At 41.9% G+C, this 25,033-nt stretch overlaps 1 protein-coding gene across 6 annotated transcripts in view; it reads right to left on the reverse strand.

The window, feature by feature from the left end:
• Window positions 1-4,327: 4,327 nt before the first annotated feature.
• The window catches only part of CADM1 (cell adhesion molecule 1), a 352,507-nt gene continuing 331,801 nt past the window's right edge, over window positions 4,328-25,033 (reverse strand). For 5 of the 6 annotated variants that reach the window (XM_054592571.1, XM_054592570.1, XM_054592568.1 and 2 more), the window contains 2 exons: window positions 9,162-9,293; window positions 4,328-7,143 (listed from right to left, as the gene is read on the reverse strand). In XM_054592571.1, coding sequence (XP_054448546.1) covers window positions 7,025-7,143; window positions 9,162-9,293 — 251 coding nt within the window. In that variant the 3' untranslated portion in view covers window positions 4,328-7,024. Of the gene's footprint in view, window positions 7,144-9,161; window positions 9,294-20,750; window positions 20,805-25,033 lie in introns of all 6 variants that reach the window. The other variant, XM_054592572.1, reaches the window with a different exon arrangement.

Genomic DNA, 25,033 nt, shown 5'->3' on the forward strand with positions numbered 1-25,033 from the left:
TTTTTAAACTGATAGCTTTTGTAGCTGAAGCCAGAAAGGGAGAAAATTGGTGATCTTGGCAGGGTCTAATGTGACTCAATGCCCTTCTCGATGCATTCGTCTCTGCAAGGAAATCTATTATTTTCCATAAACTGTCTTAAGCATCTCTCGGGCTACATTTCTGGCTGTGTTAAGAATCAAGCCATCAAGAACAGCTGTGAATGTTACACACTTTCAGCAGCAGCAATGAGCTTTGGCAGGGAAGTAGGAGCAAGAAACCCAAGTAGGACATTTCAGTTGACAGTAATGGCATTTTCCCTTCCTTGTCCAAACGATAAAAGATTCATGCTCCTAATTGCAACACTACAGCTGCCCCCATCACTTTATTCTGGGAGAGGAGGTTAGAGAAAACAGGCCTAGAGAGAAGGAGAGAAAGAGAAACAGAGAGAGATGGATAGTAATTTCATCACTAGCTAACAAAGACTGATTAGTGGGAAGACTTCCTTCCATAGCAATACTTTTTAATCAGGTCTGCTGGGTCTGGGCAAACAGCTTTTGTGGATTAGCTAGACTCCAGCCTGCCAGCATCCGATGTAAGTTTAAACGATGAAATACACAACTACAGAGAAAACAAACCAAAAAGAGTAATCAAGTCACACATTTCAATATTCAGCAACCATTAAGGGATTTAAATATTTGCTTGCTATTAAAGGCTTGCATTAGGCTCTTCCAACACCAGCTCTGGAAGACTGAAATATCAATTACAGATCAATTTTCCCCCTAAGTAAACACTAATGCAGGATAAACAGTATTAGAAGATGCAATTGTAACATTGCTGACTTCAGGATGGACTTCCTGCTGGTAACAGCAAGTTTAAACTTGGTGATTAATTAACCTGAAGAAGATAGCACTTAAGGAAGATTTAAGGCGATCATGTCTGAAATATGACTGTGAGCCAGTGCACGTTTGGAAGGCAGCTGGAGAAGTCCTGGGCCCAAAACATGCATTGACTTGTCCTTCAGTAGTGGTCTTCACTTTCCCCAGAATCACCACCCCCATAGCTCAACACCTCAAAGGATAATGAGGAGGAAGTTAAATGGTAGTCTAGATTGGATGTCCATGTGGGAGACAGAAAAAGCAGCGACCTTAAATCAGGTTCCTTGTTGATATTATTTCCGTATCTAGTAAATATGTAAGGCCTGAGTCGTATTTCCTGGCACTGACCACCAGGGGCAGGAAACATTTTTTGTTCACTTTAGAATGAAAAATAAAAAAACATAAAAATTAAAACAAATACAATTTCCTTGGTACAAAAAGAACCTGAAGCTGAGGACTGGATGACTTGAAAACAGAAGATTCTTGCTTTCTAGTCTCAGTTTTGAGTGTTCCTTGTGCCTAACACCCTGATTTTGGCACGTGTGATGTTGGGGGTGATAGGGATGTATTAAATACTGTGGCTTCTATCAGAGACATATTTCACAATTTGAAGATAAACACAAATAAGGCAAGAAATATGGTTTGATTTTTTTCTAATATGCTTACCTCACAATGGTGAGGCTTTGCTTAGCTATTACCCAAAATGTCATTCCCTGCAGGAGACAGCACATACTCAGTCCTGGCAGGTCCTTAAGAATGGTGGGACTAATAGCACCAAACTCAGGACTGGCTGGCTGGCTGATTTCTTCAAGCCCAACCTGAAAGCTCCCTATGTTGAGGATGGACTTAAAAGTGTTCAGATTTGGGATACAGAATTGGTGACTAAGGACAAAATGAGATCTGGGCAATCAGGTGCTTGACTAGTCTCCCTTTAATCAACTACTACTTGTTCAGTGTCTATTATGGTCCTACCACTGACTTAATGTATTGGCCCACAAGGTCATTTGGATGATGGCTGAGAACACCCTTTTCTTTCTCTTGTACAGGGGTCAGGACATCCAAATGCTTCCTTTGGAAATATTTCCAAACTATACAGATTTCATTCTGAAGAACTATGGCTGCCAGCTATTCATGACTAAGGGCTGTATACTTGGATCATTGCAAAAATGAGTGCATATTAGTCTTGGGCAGAATTTTATACTAAAAAAGTGCCTTCACTTACACAGAATCTTTCTACCTGTATCATGGTGACTGCGTGGTTGCTTTAAGGTTCTGGATGAGAGAACCAAAGGAATACTTCTCCATGGAGTAAGTCCACAGCAGTTTAAGAATTATATTTTAAGTACACAGAGGACAGTCTAAGACTGCACCAATACATACCTGCATATCACTGTGAGGTTCTAGCTGATGTATTTGGAGAATGCAAGCAGGCCAAACTGGAGAACTCTCTGGAGGAACCAAGAACCATTTTCTCTCCCAGACCAAATGAAGGTCCAGGCAACTTACCTAGCTCCTGCTAACCTAGACTGCTCTGGCACCTTCTCGTTTGCATACCCTGGGGAACTCCTGTTTGCCTCAGTTCAATGACTGTCATGGGTCTCTTTTCTGTAAGCTGCAGGTGAAATGGGCACCTCATGTTATAGACAAGGGGAGAGGGGAGGGGGACACTGAACATACTGTGTGACACATAGCCTGGGGTAACTATGTTAATGAATGGTGAAGAAAAAGGGGTCATCAAACATTCTAAGGCAAGCTTCACGAGGACAGGTGTGTCCACACACCTGAGGTTTCAGTTAGTAAGTGGTGGAACAAGGACTGGAACCAGGCAGTCTCTCCTAGAACACTGTCTTGATCTCTAACTTTGAACATGTTCACCAGTGACTACTTTGCACAGCTATGATGAATTAGTGCTACCTGCTACTCTCTGCCCTCTCATAGAGGCTGAGAGAAGGTCCCCAAATCTTGACTCCTTTGCTTGGAGTTTGGGAACAGCCGCAAGACTGATGCCACCCTCCATACCTGTGACTCACATCACCTGCCCAATAAACCATCCTTTGAGATGTAGCTGGGTTTCCAGCTCCTCCAGAAAGCTGTCTTGAGCCCCCAGTCTTCACTGATTTCCCTTCTCCAAGAAATTCCCATGGCACTGTCTGGGCTCCTTCACCATGTTGGCTGGGCCCCTGAGGCTAAGTGCCATTTTCTGTTTTTCTTTTTTTCATTAAAGATTTTATTTATGTATGTATGCATGCATGTATGTATGTATTTTTAGAGAGAGGGGAAACAAGAGAGGGAAACATCAATGTGCGGTTGCCTCTCACATACCCCTTACTGGGGACCTGGCCTGCAACCCAGGCATGTGCCTCGACTGGGAATCGAACCAGCGACCCTTTGTTTCACAGGTTGACACTCAATTCACTGAGCCACACCAGCCAGGTACATTTCCTGTTTTTCGTGTGAGTGGAACCAATGGTCCTGTTAGCTTCCAGGGTCTTACACGTCTCTGTGTCTCACAATGCTGGATATACAGCAGGTGCTCAGTAACTTCACATCTAATTAACTGAGTTTTACAGACACAGGCAAGAGACCAGGCCAGGATGGAAGAGGCTGAAATGAGATGCACGGCCATCGGCTTCTCTAGAGCTTACCTTTTTTTCCACCGCTGAGCTTTCCCCATTCCCTGCCCAATACAGAAAAGGGAAGCTCAACCCCAGGTGGGTGAGCCGTGGGGAAGGGGAGCTTCGGGGCTGCTTAGATATTATCTGCGCTTTTGTAAGACCAGTCACCACAAGGCTAGGCATTGCTCACTTCGGCCTGCAAGGCAAGGAGGACAACAACAGACGGAATCCTGCAGGACACCCTGGCTGGGAAGTCTCGGCAGCCTAAACAGGAAGCGAGAACAGTCTTCTGTAGGCGGCTGAGCCAATCCTCCGCACAGCAAGTCTTCTTTTAGTTACAGGAGAGAGAACTTGAAATGAAGAAGGTGGAATGAATTGTTAAGACACAAAATCCCAAAGTAAGAGACAGGTGGAGCAGCCAACACAGGGAAGTTGGTGGGGGTGGTGGGTGAACAGAGGGGGAGGGGGCAGGAGCTGAATCCATGGAAGGGCCTGTCCAGCTGGCCCACCACTGCATCCCACACACCTGCACAAATCGCTGAGTCCACGCTGCCAAAGCACCTGGCCCACCTGGCCACTGAGAGGGGAGAAGAGAACAAGGACAGGAAGGATGAGTGGAGGAAGAGAGAAATCAGATCGAAGAAGCCCAGCCAGCAGCATTTCCTAGCATCTACGGCTGTGCTCTGGGCCCTGCACAAGGTCCTGAGGAGGAAGCGGGACTGGGGGCCCATCTCTTCTCTCATGCGAGGTGTCCATAAAAAGTCCATAATGAGATTAAAGGATCACTTTGTAACATTAATTTTTTTATTAAGAAGACAGATATTTTATAGTACTTTTTTTCTTTTTTTTCCTTTTTTTTGTAAAAATGGTATACATGAACCAATACAAAATGTGAATGGGAACATATGGATATGGAGTTTCTTACACCGTAACATTGTTCATGTACACCTTAAAAACAGAACTGGCCTAAAGGGAAAAATAAGACGTCGGTGTGACTAAAGAACAAGCTTATTTGGCATCAATTATACATCCTTCATTATTTTATATTCCTTTAAAAAACACAAAAAACAAGTTTGTTCTTTCTTCACTCTAAAAAAAGTGATCAACCTGTACAAAGTAATACTCAACAATACATTTCAAACAGTGCACTGTATACTTAAGAAAAAAATACATAAACCAATATACAACTAAAATCCATAATTTCCTGTTTTTGCTTTGTTTTATTTTATTTTTTCCAATGTGTGGGGCCTACACTTCGCAATCTACCTGAGACGGAAAACACCAATCGAAACACATGAACCTGAGACATGTCAACATTGTAAGCCATAAAGTTACATCAGGAACACTGCACTACTGTACACTTTTCAAAACAGAAAGATGGGAGGTCCCAAAAATGAGATGCCAATTCTGTGAGTAATGCTAGGTTTTGTTTTTTATTTTCCTAAAAAGAACAACTGAAAAAACCTGTCAACAACATGCTAAATGGTTCTCATCCTTTGATATGGTTATACTATGGTCAGAATGGGTGCTAAGGGCTCGGAATAGAGCTGCACATTATAAAATTCATTGAAAAAGGGATGTTCGTTGTGGCTTTTTGTCTTGGTTAAGTGCCTTGGGATAGGAGAGGGGAAAACAAAATGCTGCTCGTTATGGGTTCTCTTTCACATACCAGTCCGTTCCCAAAAGGCCCCATATTGCAAATGGTTCTATCAAAGGTTAAAATAAAGACAAGAAAAATAAACACGCTTTCAAAAAAAAAAATTGACACTTTTTCCCCTTTAAATAAATCAGCGTAAGTTTTCCACATAATGTAACAATAGTAAAAATGCACCTTGCAAAATCCAAAATTACTCACTGAAAATGTTATATAATATATATTTTTATATATAGATATCTATCTTTTTTGATGCCATCTTTCCATCGGGACTGTATTCTGGAGTCTGGAGCCTTACCAAAACATATGGTAAGAGTTTAGTTTTTTGTCCTTCAGGACTACTTCTAGATATCCTAGACGTACATTTCTTTAAAAAATGTAAATAGTAACTCGACTCCTCTACTTTTTCCCAAGGTTCCCCATCTCAGATATGTTCACGGTAATGTATTTTAGTAGCTATGCACTATGGCTGCCATCATGCGAGGATCAGTATTTTTTGGCAGATGGTTCTTAAGGCTGAGGAAAGAGGCCAAGGCTAGTGTATGAAAGGTAAAAAGATAAAAACACTCACATTTGAGTTTTGATTAAGTAACTGAAAACCTCTACATGCTGTTTTTCCACCTCTGCTCTGACCTTTTGAGAACTGAGATTGACAGCAGACCAGTGTGAGAACAATACTGGCCCTTCTTTTGTACCTCCTGCCTTTGTCAAGCCAAATCTGAAGGAAGGAAATTTTCACATGGATTTGAGTTGGAAATCCCAGCATGACAAATATCTGTAATATACAGTACATGCAGGCCACATCCTACCGCCTTCCTAACTAAGCACAAAGGAAAAAAAACCTGTCCCATTCAGTCCTTTGCCCACCACACGGACTTGCTTTTTCCTACAAATTAGTGAGAAGTAAGGCCGATTGGGAAAGGTGATGGAATCATTTGGAACAGAAATAACCAGAGCAGAACTATCTTTCCCCCCTCCCTACTTCCCCTCCTGTGGCAACTCAAATTTGTCCACTTATGTAAAAGGAACAGCCCTCACTGTCAGGTCTGTTTAGGGCATTGAAAAAGGAGGAGCCCTTTCCACCCCAAACCTTTCTGGACAGCGTGGGGTATCTATACTGAGCCGTCTACAAATACAGAATTAAAGACAGATTCAACCTCATTGTGACACACCTCACTTGCAGATAACCCTGTACAGTAATGTAGTTCCACAGCAAACAGAACATTTTCTGAATCACAGTCTAAGTTTCTAGTCTTCACTGCTCTAAGTATTTGCAACATGGGCAGCAGCAAAGAGTTCTCATTGTTTGTTCACCCAAATCTTTACAACAACAGAGAAGAATGCATTATGGATACACTAAATTCTGAACTATGAAATCTAAGCTGTGCTGGTTCTCCTTTCATGAAACTGAATTTTGAACAGAAAGCAGTTACTTCAACAATGAACAAAAAAGTAAAAACAATAGCAAAATAAGGAGGAAAAGATTCTAAGGAATCCCAGCAGGCAAATTCCAAAATGGAAGATTTTGGGAAAAAAAAATTTTGGGAAAAATATATGAGCACAAAGAAAAAAAAAAAAGGAACACAACAAACAAACAAAAAACAAGGCACAGAATTTTCTGCAATCTATCCAAACTAAATCCAAGCATCCAAGTTTGACTTGGTAGGAAGAAATAAAAATTCAAAAACAAACAAACAAACAAACAAACAAAAAAAGAGGTGTCAAACAGCAGAGTGTACTTTTCAAAGAACATTTTTTTATACAGCAAAGCCTTCCCAGTCTTGCACCTTTCCACCCATTCATAAAAAAACACACGAATTTCTCGCAAGTTCCAATATCACTGTCTCTTTATCATCTAAATAGGGCCAGTTGGACACCTCATTGAAACAAAAAGGCTGATCTAGATGAAGTACTCTTTCTTTTCTTCGGAGTTGTTCTGTCCTCCTTCTGCATTGATTATAGCTGTGTCTGCGTCTGCTGCGTCATCGGCTCCTTTGGCTTCATGAGTGAAGTATGTACCTGAAAGATGAAGGGGTAAAGCACCGTGACTGTCTGATGGCCTCTGTGTAAAGTGGTACAGAGATGGCAACTTGCTTTATGGCCATCATCAGCCGAAGTGGTGTGCAGGCAGCAGAGGGGAAAAAACAATTGGAAGAAGAGAGCGAGGTGGGTGAGACAAATGGGGATCCGGGGGTTCCAAAGGCACCACTCCAACTGAACCGCTGCGATATAATTCAGCAAATGAGACATTAGAGCAGTGATTATGACCAGAGGATGTCAGCAAAGGAGGACGTGAGTGGGAGCTAAAAATGCAGAAAGCTGGAGAGCTGCTGACTAACATATAAACAGTAACGTATAAACAGGACCAATGACCAGATATGTGCACACACATGGTTAAAGACCAAAGCAAGAAAGAGCAATTAGCCAATAAATGAATTAGGGCCCTGATGATGGTCTATTATCATCTCAGGTCGTTTACTTGAACCCTGTCTCCTCATGAATCATTATTGCCTGCCCGTAAGTGAGACGTGCTTGAACTTGTACAAGCATGTCTGATTTTCTTCTGCCTTCCGTTTCAGAGTGGGGTTCCAGGTGCAGAAGTAATTTGACATTATGACAGCTATAATCAAGGCTTGGGGTCTGCCTTAAGCCACAGGTGATTCTCACAGTGTAACTCTAGCCGGACCCAGATTCATGGATTTGCTAATTGGCACAGCCACTTTACAATGACAATAGACAGAGCAGTACAAAGTTGGTGACATTCTTATCACCAAGTCCAAACAGTTCACATGAAGAAAGACAAGGACTGCACCTCTATATGATACTTAGGTAGAGCTTACACTGTCTTGCATAATCAAATAACCCTCCTCCCACTATATGATGTATTCTTGACGACTCTGAAGCAAAGAAAGGCTGATACTTCTGTTGTGTTTTCAGATTTTCAGAGTGACAAATCTGACAAGGCAGGCAGGCAGGCAGTGTTCCCCGTGTCCTCTTTCCTTGGTAGAGTACTGCACCTGCCCTCTGCCCCACGGCTCTCCACAGCTGTGCCCAGACATCTGCCCTGCTCTCTGGCCTTCCTCCCTGGCTCTGCCCAGCTCAGCCCCAAGAGGCTGTTGAGTTCTTGCCCTGTCTACCTCCTGGGTATGGGTGGAGGGTGAAGTACACAGAGCACGGAGGTCCCAAATGGTTTTACACTTAAGACTGTCACTTTGCATCCTAAAGGCAGTTGTCAAGTACCTTGGACTTCCATTGCTGTGTTTATCAGACCAACCCCAGACCCCAGTTCTTTAAGCGAGCAGTATTCAAGTGCCTAAGAGTTCATACTATGGGAAGCCCCGCAAGGTCACTGCACAGCGCTTCAGAAAAACAACTGAGAAAGACAAGGGCCGACAAAGAAAAGAAAGGCTAAATTACCCAGAGGGGAGAAGAGGATCAGAGCAGCATGGGGCAGAGAGGAGAAGTGCTGGAAAAGATGATTGCCTGTCCAGATTGCACGGTTGGTAAGTGTGTGATTAACAATAATTTAAATCAATTGCACTGATAATTTTAAAAATACATATTTATGTGGCTTTTAAAGCACATTAAACCAACAAAATGGTCTAGCTACTGTGGCCAGCCTACCAGGAGTTTGGGGCCAGGGAGCAGAGCTAGTCTACCTGCTCCACAGAAAGCAGTAGGTTACAGGTGTTCTCTTTCCATGCTTGTACAGGGTTCACACGCACACCTTGTACACCAGCCCCGACTCTGTGATTTTACTCTATCCTCAATTATGGATTATAGAGTAACAATCTATAAAGCTTTATATAGAAAGAAAATCCAAATCAAGGAGAGCTTGCTACTCATCAGCTCTCATAGCCCTAATCAGCAGCCGCTAAAATTTGTTTTTTGTTTTTTTCTCTCTCCCCTGTTTTAGGAATCAAGAGGCTATGCAGCCACGTAAACCAAATTGCCTATCAAGGACAACCTTGTGAAGCCCCTGAATGCAGGGGCTGTGTTGACACGAGGCCTCCTGCCTGCCAAAGCACCTTGCTTACCTTTATGTCTGGCAAAATAGCGCCCGAGAATGATGAGCAAGCACAGCATGGCGAACACCACCACGGCCACGACCCCGCCAATCACAGCATGATCCACTGCCCTTATCGAGCCTTCTTCACCTGCTCGAGAATCTGTTGAGATCAGAAGAGGAATAGGGTGTAGAGTGCATCATGAGACACCAGAAGCCCTGTGCGCCACTGCCTCCGGGGCTGGCGGGCACCTCCTTTTTAATGAAGTAGTCAGAGAGAACAATCTGGAGATAGATCAAGTTACACTGAGCGGGCAGACTGACCTGTGCAGTGCTGAACTGATCCGTTCTTCCCACAGGCAATTTCACTGCAGGCAGCACTAACGCATTGGAACAAGCTCTGTGATCAGGGGGGGAAGAAACGGAGTCCATCCCGTCCTGACTGGTCTTAGCGTTCACTCTATCTGTATCCAGTTGCAGGTTCTATTAAGGAGGTCAACCTAATTAAGGGCGCTTGGATTGGCACCTTTAGGCAGTAATGGGCTGCGGAGGGGAGGCCAGGTACCCAGTGACTTATTCTCTGCTAGGCATAGGCATAGAAAAAGTGAGGAACTCCAAAGCCACAGCTGCCTAGAGATAAAACAAGGATTATGAGACTAAAGACAAGTGACGTGCTTGCCACATTTAGGATGTATGAGGGAATAAGCCTCAATCTAAAACCTAAAAACTCACTTCAAAAAAGACAGCAAGGAATAATTGTCCATTGCCACAGTTTCTATTTTATTTATTTAACACTTCACAATGCAATTAATTTTCCTTTATAAGCATCACTCCCTCAGGTTGTCTTCTTCTGACTGAGGAATGACATATCTGGCTGGGGAACAACTCCAAAATGAACCCAGAATGAGCTATGGCAATGCAGAATGGATGTATGGCAGTGTAAACAATTTTAATTTAGGACTGTGGCTACATCACCCCTTGCTGAAATCCTAATGGCACCCAGGATTTATAATGTAGTAAAAAACAATTATTCTCCCGTTGATTAATACATTAACATTTTCGAGTGGAAGCTAAACCATTGTCTTTTTTTTTTTTTATTGAGTCAAGTACGACACCTCCATTAAAATGATTTACTAGCTGTACCTTACAATTTAAGCACAGCAGCAACAGAAACGGTAAAAATCTTTTAACTTTACATGATTTGTGAAGTCATATGTGAAGGATTTACCATTTAAATCTTTCAGTACAAGAAGCACATGGCCTATAAATCTGTCCCCCTTGCAGTTGCTGGACGCCTAAGAGAAATGCATTTCACCAGGAAGACTGAGAGTGCAAATTCAAGTCAATTTTTAAGAAAGATTTATCTCTGTCTCTCTCCAAAGAACAGAGCAAATCTCTGAAGCCTCCACCTCTAATAATATTTGAAGTTTATCGATCAAGTGTACAGATCCGTGACAGCTAAAGGTAATGGTGCTCTTTTGAGCTGAAACCTGATACAACGCTTTCAGCAGGAGGGTGTGATTTACACTTTCTATTGATATTTCCAATTCTGCTCTGAGATTAAGTACTGAAAGATGTGGGGAAATAACTCCTGACTGAGGGGTCCATGGAAAACATGTTAATTAAAAGAGTTTAAATTAAAAATTGAAGTGTTTAAAGTGTTTCATTAAGTTACCTTCGAAAGGACTACAAAACCCCCAATATCCAAACCCAAACAGAAATGCCAAATCGGAGGCAGCCGCAGGTCGCCCAGGACCACAAGACGACGGGAGTTTAATTGGACATTGGAGATGGGTTGGAGGCAGAGTGCACTGCAGACAATTAGCCTGCTCCATGATGTGCGAGCCCCTCCAGCTACATGTCTAATAAGCTCGACTTGAAACGTGGTGGAGAGGAATCTCCCCCCTCGACTGAAAGTGCTGCCTATTGCAGATGCAATAGCCTCAGTGTCTTGAAAGTCATTTCAACAAGGCAGAACTAAGCCACAGAAACTTTTTTCTTCTTTGAGAGACAACAGAGCTTGTTGAAGGAGAGCGCTCCCCTTGGGGTGTCCCTGGATGCAGGGTATCTGCTAGAGGACAGTGTTTTACACTCTGGAAACTCTTCCTCCAATAGCACAAATTCAAAATTGCTCACAGGGAGACAAAAACAACAGAAAAGCTAGCAAGTTGTGATTTTTCTTAGGGAACTGTCAAAATAAGGGATCTTGTGGGAATTAGAATTAACTCATCTCCAATTGCCATGAACTTCAGGCCTATTGAAACACAAGGGTCTTTTAATTACCTTGACATCTTAGAATTGGGTGAGGAAAATACAGTGACATTAGCCATTGAGGAGAGGGGAATGTTAGGTATTAGAGGCAAGAGGTGAAGACAGATCCCATCCTGGGAAGACTGAGAGCAGAGAGAAGCTTTGAGAAGCTATTCCAGGCACAAGACCTAACCTGGAGAAAGGCACTGTTGTGTCCACTGTTAAAAGACTGCTTCCTCGCTGCCTAGGCACAGGGACACTCTAGAAGCCTGAGAGGAGAGAGAGAAGGAGGGGAGAGGGAGAGGGAGAGGGAGAGTGAGGGAAGGAGGGGGAGAGAGAGAGGGAGAGAAGCTCTGCGATGAAGAAAAACAAAAGATCTCGTAGGACAGTGTCTGTGGGATTAATTTCTTTAGCCAAAACTATTCATTTGACTTCTGCTCCCCACGAACCTCAGAGCTACAGATGCTCAGTGCTGTTCTTTTTTCTTTGCACTTTGCCCACATTAAATACCTGGGTTCTAGCTATTTTCCCCTCCCTCAAGGACATACATATTTTAGACACTTGTTTATAAGGGTAATCTCTCCTGCTATATTCTGACCAGAAAGTTTACTACCATCAGTTCATCAGCAAGACACTCTTCTGCCTTCAATTACTGCAGATGGAAACAGGAAGTAAGTGAGGTTTAATTTACAGGGACCCTGCGGGTTGTGAGCTCCTCGCCTCCTCCTAGGCCACACCACTCCAGGTGTGATGCCGGAGGGATTGAAAGAGTTGTAAGCGTTCTCCAGCACCCATCATGGCTTGGGGTCTCCTGTGAAGAGCAGCACTGCTTCCAGACATACTTCACTCTTCTGTTTCCACATGTGGGACTGGGAGGAGTTTCCATGTTGCCCCAGTTGGTGGAGGAAAAGGGTAAAAGCTGGTTACCTGTTACCAGATTAAGGAGTGCCTGCACCTGTGGGCTGGACCGGGGCTCATGGTATGAAGCAGCAGCACAGTTACTGAAGGAGGCACTGGGCTAATGGGGTAGGACAGAAACTGGGACCTGAAGGAGATATGACCACCAAAAGGAGCATGGTTCTGACAAGGTCCATGGGCTGCTTGTTCTCTCCTGTTTCGCTCTCAAAGCAGTAGCTCTGGCCAGTCCTTGAGATTACTTCTAAGTGAAACACTTGGGCATGTCTATGACTTTCACCATCATCCAAAGGTCCTGCTCCTCTTGGGGTGCAGACCCTTTCATTCAGGCCTCAGAAGCTTTCCTGGGATGTCCTCTCCAGATTTCTGGCTCCTTTTCTCAATAAAGCAGAGAAGAAAACTAAAGAGGTAGACTCTCCAGCTGCCGAGCTTCAACATAGAAAAATAAACATGCTTCATAAAATGCCTGCTCCTCAGACAAATGGACATCTTCTTGGTTTAGAAGGTAACGTTTTCTTGTTCTCTAACAGGATACAGTTATTTCTTTCACTTAGTAACATGTGTAAGAGCCTTCATACTTCTTGGACTAAGCTTTGCCCAGTCATCCTGAAGAGTAAAGTTATGTTTATGCTTGTGGCATAAATATTGTTCCAGCCTGAAGACCCAAGCATGTTTGGGTGACCCAGGCAAATTGCAGTGAAGAATTCCATCAAATGAGTTCATGTGTGACCTCAAGTACCTTAAGCCTAGTCCCTGCAGGAGTCTGCACTTTGTAAATGTTGGGAAGCGTTCATGCCAGCTCATAGTTGTGGCACAATCCTTCCTGCCTGTACTGTTTAATCCTGCAGCCATGTGTATGGCTCTAAGTATGACATGAGTCTCCTTAAGGATGGATCAGTTATGGACTGTTTAGTACTTGTGAGTTAGCTTTTGTTTCTGCAAAAACCTGGACTGACTTGGCTCCAGGTGAGCATTTATAAGTTGCTTGCAGAATATTAAGTTGGCTACTACAGCACGGGTCATAGCTTCAACCCCTGGGATCACGTGAGCATCACAGAAACTGCAGGGACAAAAACATTTCAAAGAAACTCCCAAGAGGGATGGCCCAAACTGCTCGGACTTCTTTACGCTGGCAGGTAACCTGGTTCCATCCATCCCTCGTTGGCCCTATGAAGGGGGGTTCTAACTAGGGCCTGACAATACAAGTGGCTGCTAGTGAACCAGCAGTCTCCTTCCCTCCCCACAGGGAACTCCTCTCTCTGCTGGCTTTCACTCCTCAGATTACTTGCTAGTCATCCTCAATGCAGTGCTCTGCAGCTGTGCAGCCTGTATTAGGAACAGAGTTCTGCAACAGATCCGGTTTCTATGGCTACTTTACCACCTGGCAGGGAGAGCGTAATACATACTGCCATGTGAGCGCCTTAATCATGGATCTGTGATAAGACTAGGAGGCTCTGCCACCAAAGGCAGGGGGTCCGTGGAGAGCCGAGCAATGGCCAGTGTATCCTAGACAAGCTCCTGACCAATAGGGACTTTGGCAGGAAGTCACTGAGCAGAATGCTCATGGTCGCTGCACCCTGCCCACCCTGCAGCCAGAGTGCAGCCTGAGGCCGGTCTTTCTGCCAAAAGGACACCAGGTTTTCTACCTCTTATACAATAACTAATATACATATAGTACAACAGATCGCACAGGGCATGACAACCATTCTGTGTTAGCCTCCCTTCACATTTCCAAACATTCCTGGCTCAGGCTATAAGGTATATTTAAAAATTTGGGGAAGAGTTAGACACCCCCCTTAAATGCTCACATCTATTCTTTTCATGGGTTATAAACTACCTTAAGCCTCACTTTAAAAATTAGTATATGTGGGGAGGTTCTAATGACATCAGTCCTCCTACTTCTATTTATTCAACAATTCAGATGTTCTACCTTCTGCAATTTTGTACTCTACGGATCACTGGAGAAGACTTAGAACTGTTGACTTTGCAACAGTTCAGTCACTTGGTTTTTAGTTCTAGTTTCTCACATGCACTGAAGTCTTGCTAGACAGGTCAGTTTAATTAAAAACTCTTACAAACAAGAGTTTATAATGGAAATAATGCCTCCAGCTTCCTAGGGCTGCAGGGAGGGATTAGTTTATCTCAGAAGCAGCTTTAATGATCATGTTGTCACTTGCTACTTCTTGCCAGAAAAAAAAAAAGTCTGACAGTAGGTCTTCCAAATCTCAGGCAAAAACACAATCTGACCTCAAAGACAAAATAAAACAAACCAAAAAAATCTGGCACCATCTGAACAATGTAGCTACTCGTTCTCATCAACTATTGTAGCTCCTGTCATAGCAACAAAAATAAGTGTGCATTTTAAAAAGCACAACTTTATTACTGAAGGGGAACAAACTGAATGGCATGCACTGACAAAATGCCACATTATTTGCTAATCCTAATATGTTATTCTTCTTTAAGATTTGCTTTTCTCAGCACCAATTCAATTATAGATGCTACAAATCCTTCTGACATTTAATTCCCTCTTGTCAGAGAGTAGTAAATGTATACAGTACATGCACGGCTTTCCCATTAAGATGTTAATATATATTGGAGCACACTAGCATCTATGCAGCGTAACCTTTCTTTCCTGTCTTTAGAAAGTGAAAGGGAAGGAATAAATGTAAGGCAAGAAAATCACGAAGACTCCTATGCAGCATCCCGGGCATCTAGCACTCCCCGTCAGTGGCCTTTCATTCTTGCAGTGGAACTGCAACTACACTAACATTTCAAAGGAACCAAGTTAAGCTACTTGAAGAAAAACTGCAGTCAGCATTACCATCATGACACCCAGAGCTCGGTGTGCGTTCATTTAAATTAGAAGTACTGTACACAGGCTCTGGCTGTACATTGCTCTACTCAATGAGCAGGACTTGGGGCTTTCACAGGCTGGTACTGCCTACATCATCCTCCAGAAATGGGACCGAGCAGAAGATGCAGGAAGACTTAAGGCCTAAACTCCTGTCTGGTCCACTGGAAACTATGCTGGACTTGCCATTAGATCTGGGGTAAAAGCTGGGCTTCCCTGTTCTGTGTGACTTCAGGCAGGTCAGCCAGCTACTCTGAGCCACTGAACAATCATACATTTTCCAAGGTCAACATATTGCTCAGTATGAAAGTGCCTCTCTGGACCAGCCCTTGGCATGTCACAGGTATTCTGTATTTGCCAAATTTAAATCTGTTATAATAAAGCCTAAGGAGGGCTTCATTCCAGTTATCATCACTGATTCAAGACAAATACTTATCAGCTCTTTGGGATTAAGGGTTGCACTGCACACTCAGCACTGTTCTCTGATGCTGAGACGCTCCATAACCACTTGCCGAGTTGAGGTGACCGAGCCCTTTCTTAGGCAGGATGACACAGTGTGACTGATGGCCTACCTGTCCTGTCTGTGGTCAACGCTGCAGGCCTGGTGGCTGAAGACCACCTAGTCCAAGTTTTAATTCAAGTGTACCATTTGAGTATCAGGATATTAAATACTTGTTGTCACCTAAATATAAGGACAAGTGGGGTTTTTTTTTTAATGTTTATTTTTCTTTGCTTCAAAAGCAGAAGACTGATGGATTTAAACTGACTTAGTTAATTTAACCAACAGTAGAAATGACTTGATGCAACAGGATGCAATTGTCCCAAGACATTTAGCATTACCAGAGGGACCAAAAGGCACCCTCATAAGGGCTTAGAAGGGCGATGCCTTTTCCATTTTCAGCATCAGGAAAGCATTTAAGATCGTACTGGACTTTAAAGGAGTATACATCTGATAAAGAGGAGAGGGTTGTACAGTATTTTCAAGCACACATTTCCCACTAGAATCTCTCTGGGGAAAGATGCTTCAGTGGACCTCAGGCATTTGGGGGTGTGATGATGGATTAATGAATATGATGAAGTCACCCCAAAGCAGTGTCCAACCTGTAGAACCAGAAGTTACATTTTGCTTTGTATCCTGACAACATTTTGAGAGAAAATTCCCTATTTGATGGTCTTCTTCCTCCCCATGGGAGAAACAGTAGCATGTTGGATTATGGGAAGATCAGCAATATGATAAAGTTCAAAGGCACGTTGTGAGAAAATCATGGACAAGCTGGCATGGATCCAATATGATTCGTCAGCTAGTTCTTTGTACTAAATGAAATTTTAAAATAAGGAAATCTCCATGTTTAACCTCTACAATCCAACACTTTCTCATGGTATTCAGAACCATCTAAATTATGGAAGACTAATCCCATAATTTAGGTGAGTCACAGGAACAATGGCACAGAAAACATCCAAGCAGAATCTAAGGTCTTCTTTGAAGGGAAAGGCTTGATTTAACGCTGGAAGAGATCTATCCAGGTCAGTTAGCACACGACTCTACATCAAATGGGCTCTGGAAATCTCGAATTTTCCCTCCTCATTCCCTGGATGTACAGGCTGAATTGAAAAGGGTCTAAGAGGAAAAGGATCCCAAAGACCCCAGAGCAAAGGAAGTCTGGATTTCACAGGGGAAGAATAGCCACTTTAAACCAAAGTCTCTATCTCCTATAGAGGCAGGAAGACCCATATGTTCAAATTCTATCTCTTGAGTAAATAATTTAATTTCTGGAGCCTTAGATCCCTCATTTGTAAACTGAGACTAACAACCTTTCCTGATCAATCTCACAGGACTTTCACGAAAACCTCCCCAAGTTCGACTCATTCTCATCCATTGGTGTTTCTGTTTCAACAGCTTCCCTGGTGAGCTTTTCTGAAATAGCCTCTAGCTCTTCCCAGCCCACCACTCCCTCTCATTTTACACAGTTTAGTTTTTTACGCAGCATTCCGACACTGTCTTGTGTTCTGAGCCTGTCTTCCCCCACTAGAATGTAACTATCCAAGGGCAGGGGTCTAACATGTGAAATCTGCGGCAGCTTCGGCTTCCAGTCGGTCTTGTTCACTGCTGTGTCCCTGGTTCCCAGCCCAGAGCCTGGCATGGGTGAGGAGCTCAAACAATTGTGCTGAGTGAATGAAGATCACACGAGGTCATTAATATGTGTGAGAGCGCTTTCCAAGCTGTAAATACTATATGAGTAAAGAATATCACACTTTACATAAACAGAGCCAAACCCAGCTGGTTTAGTCCACAAAGAAATGAAATAGCTAGCCTATTTGCCAAATCTGAGCCACATGTTAAGTGGAGGCTAGTTAAGATCCCCTCAAAATGTTGTGTCTACTGATAGTTTCTCGCCTGTACTGAGGACACTCACAATAACTGAAGGGTCATATAGCCCACCTAGGAACTGATCATCTGGCTCCAAAGATCTTCAATTTAAGTGCTTCTCTGATTTCAATTCAGGCTCTCTGTTTAGCCCATGTTTTCTTTGTAATCCATTTAGGGGACCAGAGTTGGCTAATCTGGCTAGATTCTTTACAGCTGGCATGGGTCATCAACACCATTTAGAATTTGCCCTTCACCTGTACTTCCATAAGGAGTGCGCAGGAGACATTGTGGGATTTTTCCAGATCACTTTTTTGTTTGCAGGGCAAGAGTTGAGAACATGTTTTGGAGAAGAAGCATGACAGCTCTGGAATTTCTTGTCCATGCCTTTGCTTCAAAAGCAGAAGACTGATGGATCGCTTTGATTGTGCTGGAGGGCCAGTCCCCAACACACGGTGTATTTACCACCGCACTCCACTAAACAGTCCCTGAGGCCCTTTCATTACTGAGGCAGTTGGAGACTTTTTTAAAAAGTTTAAAATAAAATAGAAGGATAAATATGCTTAAAACTACTCTATTCCACATGGGTGGCAATAACCACCAGCTGTCACCAGGAAACAGCAGATGTAATTGATAAAACAATGCAAAACTCTTGTGGACCTATCATCAATAAAGTTAACACCCAAAAAGTGAATGAAAGGGTTCAAAGTCAAACTGGATAAGCTCCCCAGGCCTGATGATAATTAAATCACTGAACTCCATACAAGCATAATTTTTAATGCAGATTAAAGAGGAGGATCAGCTGGGCAACTTGCTTTGCTGGGTGAGGATGGAGCACCATATGTTGCCTATGAAACTGTCATTAGCTGAGGTAGCAGTGTGAACGGTGGGTGGGGAGGCGGCAAACGGGGGTGAGTAGAAGACAGACTATCATTATTTTGAAGGAAGTGAAGAATATAACATTTATTTATAATAAGAAAAGGATGAAATTTCCACCTAGATAGAGTGGGAATGAATGGTAATATTATTCATTACCACAGTTTAGCATTAAATGTGCAACACCTACTCTAATTTATTGATGGACTGTTTAAGATGGGTGTTAACCTGTTTGTCTTGTATTATAATTGAATTCAGTCTCTAGGCTACAGAAATTTGAGAAGTTCATCCTTTTTCAATCAATATGCTCCCCTTCAGTGACCCATTTCAAGACAGCTTCATAAGAAATAATGTATTTTGTTTAAATAAATTTAAACACTATGACAGCTGCTCAATTTTTATTGGTTGTTTTTTTCTCCCTTCAGATGTGTCTTTGCTGCTGAGTGAAGTCAAGCTCACAATCAATAATAATTGATTAATCAGCATCCCCTTTGAACAAAGGTGCTAATCAGTTTTTGATTAGTTCATCAAACCAGATGCAGAGGCAGCCTGGCCCCAACCCGATAGATCATCAGTGTTCAACAAGACTTATGGCTCCTCAGCGATATATGACTGTAGCATTCCTGGAGGGCATGGGGGAGGGGGACCAGGTAATTATTAATTTAACCGAATTATGATGAACACAAACAGTTGTTGGTTTATTGCTCCTGACTTAGGGGTGATTGATAGACTGCATCAGGGCTGCATCTGACAGTATAGAGCTGAGAGACCCGAAGTATTTCTTAATTGATGATGCTGGAGGAAGGGGCGGATGGCTGATTTCATCCCATTTTCCTAAAGAGGAGAAAAATTACTCCTGCATATCTGAGTGATCTTTGTGTGGCAAATTTGCCAAGAGGAATCAGGTCCAATGAGAACTCAGAACTCATGGCAACTGCCATGGCCACTGTGTCAGAGTGGTTTTATTCAGGGTCAGGATCAGAACTGAGAGCAGAGATTACTTATGCCTGGCATTATATTCTGTGCAGGGAGAAGCACTTGTCTACTCTTATTTTAAAAGAAAATCGGACTAATGTTTTTGCAACTTCTCCAAATGCACCACAGATAAGAGGCAAAAATGAAACCCTTCCTTGATGGGCTGGCTATCTTTCCAATGTTCTATTTGTGTATTGTATAGTTATTGGGGTTTAGAATTCATTTATTCATTCAAGTATCAGCTGGGTGTTTCCTATGCAACAGGCATACAGTAGTGAACAAAACTAGTATCTAAAACTAGTATTAGATCCAGGATATCTAACAGCTAAGCTCAAACTGGGACATGCTACATAACAGAAAAATAAAGGCATCCCTGGGGTTTGACAGAAGCAGATAGCAGGCAATGAATCAACTGCATTTGCAAAGATTGGGTGGTACATACTATCTTACTCTCTCACTGGTAAGACCTGTACTTAATAGTTTACCTCAACAACCAACTATTCAAGGGAGCTGCAATGAAACCTCTTCAAGGAGGAACAATTATGGAACCCTTCTTTCCAACACACTGGAGTAAGCATCTATAATCCGATGCCTTGGTTTTTCCATCACAGTGATGAGGGGGACTTTTTATCAGTTTATTAAGATGTGACCAATCAAAATGTGTTAAGAAGCTATGGCTGGTTGGCAGTGAAGTCCTGCAACATCATGGGAGCTCATGTAATTGTTTAGCTCTGAGCATTTAACCCTCCCCTCCCCCTTTAGGATATGCTTCTTATTCTGGATTAGTAACACCTAAATCCTGGAATCAAGCATGAAACCTACTTTTGCAAGAGCTCAGTGTGCTGTGAAAAAGGTCTGAGGTGGATAATTAGTTTACATCATGGTGTGTGACAAAACAATTGCCTCCCTTACTTCCTTCTCCTCCCCCACCTCCACTTCAAAGATTACTATGGCATGGCTTTTCTTGTCTACTTCACAGCAGTAAATGGTCAATGAGTTTTTTGTTTTAAATAAAGATCTTGTCTCATAATCCAACATCCTTTATAAATTGCTTTATAACAAATGCAACAAAATTTCTCCTGAATTGTTTTATATCTAGAACATAAAATCCCATTAAGCCACTGAACAGAGTAGCTTTTCTGCAAGCCCAAAGATGACCTGACCTTCACTGCATTAATAGCATCAGCCCCAGGATATGTAATCCACTACCACAGGGAAGAGAAGCGGGCGGGGAGGAAGAGAGTGTTAATAAAACTTTATTTTTCTTTAGTCTCAAAATTCACAATTGCTAATCAATTGCTCAACAAACCAAATGGCCATTCTGTAGAAGTGGACAGAGCACCCACAGGTTGGACACTGCAGTGCCTTACCTAATGACTAGCCCTTACCTGAGAGGTCCTCACTGTCCAGTTCTTCTGCGGAATTGGGCAACTGAGTAAGGCCTTACAAGTAAAAACAAATCGTTTTTCTTTTCATTCCTCAAGGGACATAAAGAAAACACTTAAGAACTGAGGATGAATTTCTTAAAAACATGAGCCAAATCTCTTGCTATCTCTTTCTTTTTTGGATAGCTTGAATGTATTAAGATGTAAGTACATTTCTCCAATCATTTAATTTTGTTATTGATACACAATCAAGGCAGAAAGATTCCTCAGTCTCCACTTTCAAAGCACATGAAACATGAAGGTGAATGTTTAAAATCACTCATTCATAAGAGCATGCAAAAAAAGAAAAATAAAGCCTGACTGTTAGCTGTTGATGCTCTGATATCTCTCGTAAACACAAATATATTTAGATGTTACATACTGATGTAAGTTTGATTTCACATCTTATGTAAGTGGAAATCCTTTGCCAATATTGACAAATACAGTTTATGATCAATTTATGATGATCTTGTATTACTGGTTTCAAAATGGTACAGCATCTGCCAAGTGCAGATTGCAGGTTATGCCTTCATCAGAAAAATCTGATTTGCAAAATGAATTTTTAAAAAAGAAAATTTCAAAAATCAGAGGTATTCCTGAAAAACAAAACCCTCAAAGCTGAAAAAGCAGTTAGGTCAGGAGACAATCCAGTGGGGTTTGACATGCCTGTACCCCAGCCCCCACCAACGCTGGCCAGCTCTGATCTGAATTAAAAGAGGTAAAGAGAAAAGCAGAGAAAGAATGGGGGCTCAGCTAGAAGATGGCTTCTATTTCCCCATGCTTTGTTTATTAAACACCACACATGTGGGACAATCAAGGAGGCCTTTACTTGTTCTTTGATGTTCTGCCCAAAGTCCTGCCACGTTGCTCCAGGTCCTCTAATTTGCATGCTTCGCTAATATTTCTCTAATGAGATCTGTCACTTCTGAAGATATTTGTGGACCTATTAAAATGCAAGGTCTTTGAAGAGAGGGGCACATCATGTTTATTTTTTCATCTTTCCCTTCTCTTATAGCCAAGCACAAAGTATATGCTCAGTACGTGTTTGCTGTATTAATGATTTAAGAGTAACAACACTCAGTGAACTGCTAAACAGAGCATAAAAACAACCAAAACAAATGCTCTGGAAACAAGCAATACCAAATTGATTGCACTGTTTTTAAAAAATTCCAGATTAACAGAAATGCTCATGTAGAAGTGGTCAGTAAAAGTTTGGATTTTGTAAGCTGTTTTATAAACAAGCCAAGTGAATATTTTAGTTTGGTTGGTGCTGTGCAAGGGAGTGGTCACATCATCAGCTCTTGAAGAGGATTTCCATCAAGACCCTTGGATGCCAATATTCAAAGGCAAGTGCCAGTTAAAAAATGGAAAGATTCTGAATCCATGAATCTTCCCAAAGTATGGATTTAGATAACTAAAGGGAAAGCAGTGAGTAATGCAATAAATTATAGAAGTAACTGAGCAGGGATGCTATCCATTTGTTCTGAAATCTGATTGGTTGAAAGTGTTTTTATTTCTAATGGGCTTTATCCATTGTATAAAGACTGATGAATACAATTATTTGAATAATTGTTATAAATGGGCAACATAAAGTACTTCTTTGTAGTTAATTATGAATTCTCAGAAGGCTAATCCCTCACTTCTATGTGGCCCAATGAATATCAAAGCATTCTACATACATGCTTGGCGCCCATTGAACCATATTAAACAAGGATGTTTCAAGTAGGCAGCATTACTGCTCAAGGTTTGTTTCCTTGGAGAGGGCATTCGAAAGCTAATTAAAAAAATAAAGACAAATATGTTTATGAAATATCATTGATATGCAGTTCCCCATTAAAAAGCAACTGACAGTTGATATACACTTCATTAAAGACAAAAGTGTCATTTTTAATGCATAAACTTTAAAATATACCAAGTCATCTGGAATCTACTGCTCAGATTACATCTGAAAGTAAGAAGTCGTTTACATTAATGGTGTTAAATTCGTTTTTGCACTGTATTTTAGGAATCTAGAATCTATATTGCTCTGCTATAGTTGGATCATTTCTGAATAAATATGATTAGGAAGGGTTTACTGAAGCACTGAGTGTACAAGTGACGACATGCAAAATTTACCTCCTAAAACTGCTTTGACTTAGGTAGTTTTCTTCTCTGTTAAAAACTATATGCCTCTCCTTTTCTCAAAGAAGACAAAGATGCATTTTATAGAGCAGAGAATATTCTTCAAGAGGAATCTTCACAATTTAACAGTAAGTAGGAAAGCACTTCTTGGATTTTCTTTTTAAATTTCCACATCATCCACTGAAAATCCTTTCATCACCTCTAATTAAAATGTATTCAACAAATTTCTTTAAATGTTGTTAAACAAATGAAAGTTTACTTTTGGTCCATGTGGGATTTTTTTGAGCAATTAATAAAGTCCTAAGGTGCAAACATGCTAACTGACTATATGCACTATTAATTGTCTTTTCTGCAGAGACTCCTGTCTGCCTTCTTCATATACTATAATGTGCTGCACAGAGCCAGCCTCCTCAGACAGTGCTTCTGCAGTTGTTACTCCTGCTCCTTTGTGGCAGAAATCACTGGCTTCTAAAAATGCTGTGATTTTAAGGCAGGTTAAGGAAAATCTCAATAATTAGAAACAGTAAGAAATTCTAGAGATAATCAAGTTCCAGGTCAAGGGCAAGTAAAATTTGAATGTTTGTGGCTTCAGTTCATCAGGGTTTCTTTTATCTTTTCCCTTCTTTTTTTAAAGAAAATTTCAAAAGAGAACGATCAAATAAAACCTCTAGGAAACAAAAATGTAGCCCACTGGCCCTGGTACCGTTCCCATTACAAAAAACTAGGAGATGGTCTCTCTCTTACCTAAACAGCATGCATCTGATCACTTGGCCATATTATGGAAACTGTTACTTCCATCGCCAGCCATAAGAAATTTCAGACGCCCCGGTAGTTTTAATCTAAAAGCTCAGTCATCCTGTTCTTTCTGCTTTGTCAGCTTTTGTGGAGGTTTTCCCTTCTTCCCATTAGCAGAAATTTGGTTCACGCAGTTAAACAGTAGCACATTGTTTCCAAACTGCATATCAAGGCTGAAACGCAATCTTCAGGTCCTGCAGCCATTCGTAACCCTCTGTAGCTTTATGCTGGAGTAGGACATCCAATGCCTGCAGTCCCTTGACTGAATGACGGCCTTTGAATGCCACTGTTGTGTACTCATAGAGAGATGTGCATAGAGGTACATACACAGATGGTGGACATAGAGGTTGTAATAATGCGCACTGCTGGCTATTTTTCTTTAAAACGGGCTTCAGAATTTCCCAATCGAACAGAAAGTAAGATAAGAATTTCATGTGCTTTTATAATTCTGTCATGACTCGTACTACTTTTTAAATAACTCAGGGAAAGGGAGAATCATAGGGTAGTTACCTAAGGGCAGTGGACTAGGGTATAAACATTTTGAAACCAAAAGTGAAAAATTATTTCAGAGGGGTTCCAAGTTTGAGTCTCACCACAATTACAAACTGAATTAAAAACTATTTAAAAACTCACTTGGGAGATCTACATTTATAAGATCATCAGCATCTAATGTATAAAGAGGTAGAAAGTAAAAGGACAGTTAGATTTAAAAATAATAAAATGGGAGAGGGGGGAGGGAGGGAAGGAGAAAGAAACGGAGAGATGGTGGGAGGGAGGGGGAAGAAAGGGAAGGGGGGGAGAGAGAGAGAGAAAGAAAGAGAGAGAGAGAGAGAGAGAGAGAGAGAGAGAGAGAGAGAAAGCTCTCTAACCCAGAGGAAGCCAGCTGACTGCAGTGCAGCAAAAGCACAAGCACTATTCCAGACCATGGACATGCTGTCACCCAAAACCTCGCCCAGGGGAGGTGGGTGGGGGGTGGGAGAGTGGGAGAGGGGACACACAGGGCAGAAAAGGAACAAGGCACAAGACACAAGAGAAGCATCTACGTTGGAACAAACAAATAAAAACTATCACACACACCCACACATCAATAACTGTAATAACAACTATACCACCCATGCTTAAGTCACTCATGCATCTCTGCCATCAACTTTAGACCAGGTAATACCAGGATTTGGCAGAGTGTTTTTTGCATTGCTCCACATGCACATGTAACACAGGATTCTTCCTGACCAGGCCTTAAGGATGAGCTCCAAAAATACAAATGCTCAAGATCCTTATTCAAAGAAGATCCCTTCAGTTCCCTAGTCTAAAAATTCCATTCTTACACTCAT

The sequence above is a fragment of the Pteronotus mesoamericanus genome, unplaced genomic scaffold (assembly GCF_021234165.1).
Source record: "Pteronotus mesoamericanus isolate MK-2021 breed Mesoamerican mustached bat unplaced genomic scaffold, CSHL_Meso_final scaffold_36, whole genome shotgun sequence".
Taxonomy (NCBI): Eukaryota; Metazoa; Chordata; class Mammalia; order Chiroptera; family Mormoopidae; genus Pteronotus; species Pteronotus mesoamericanus.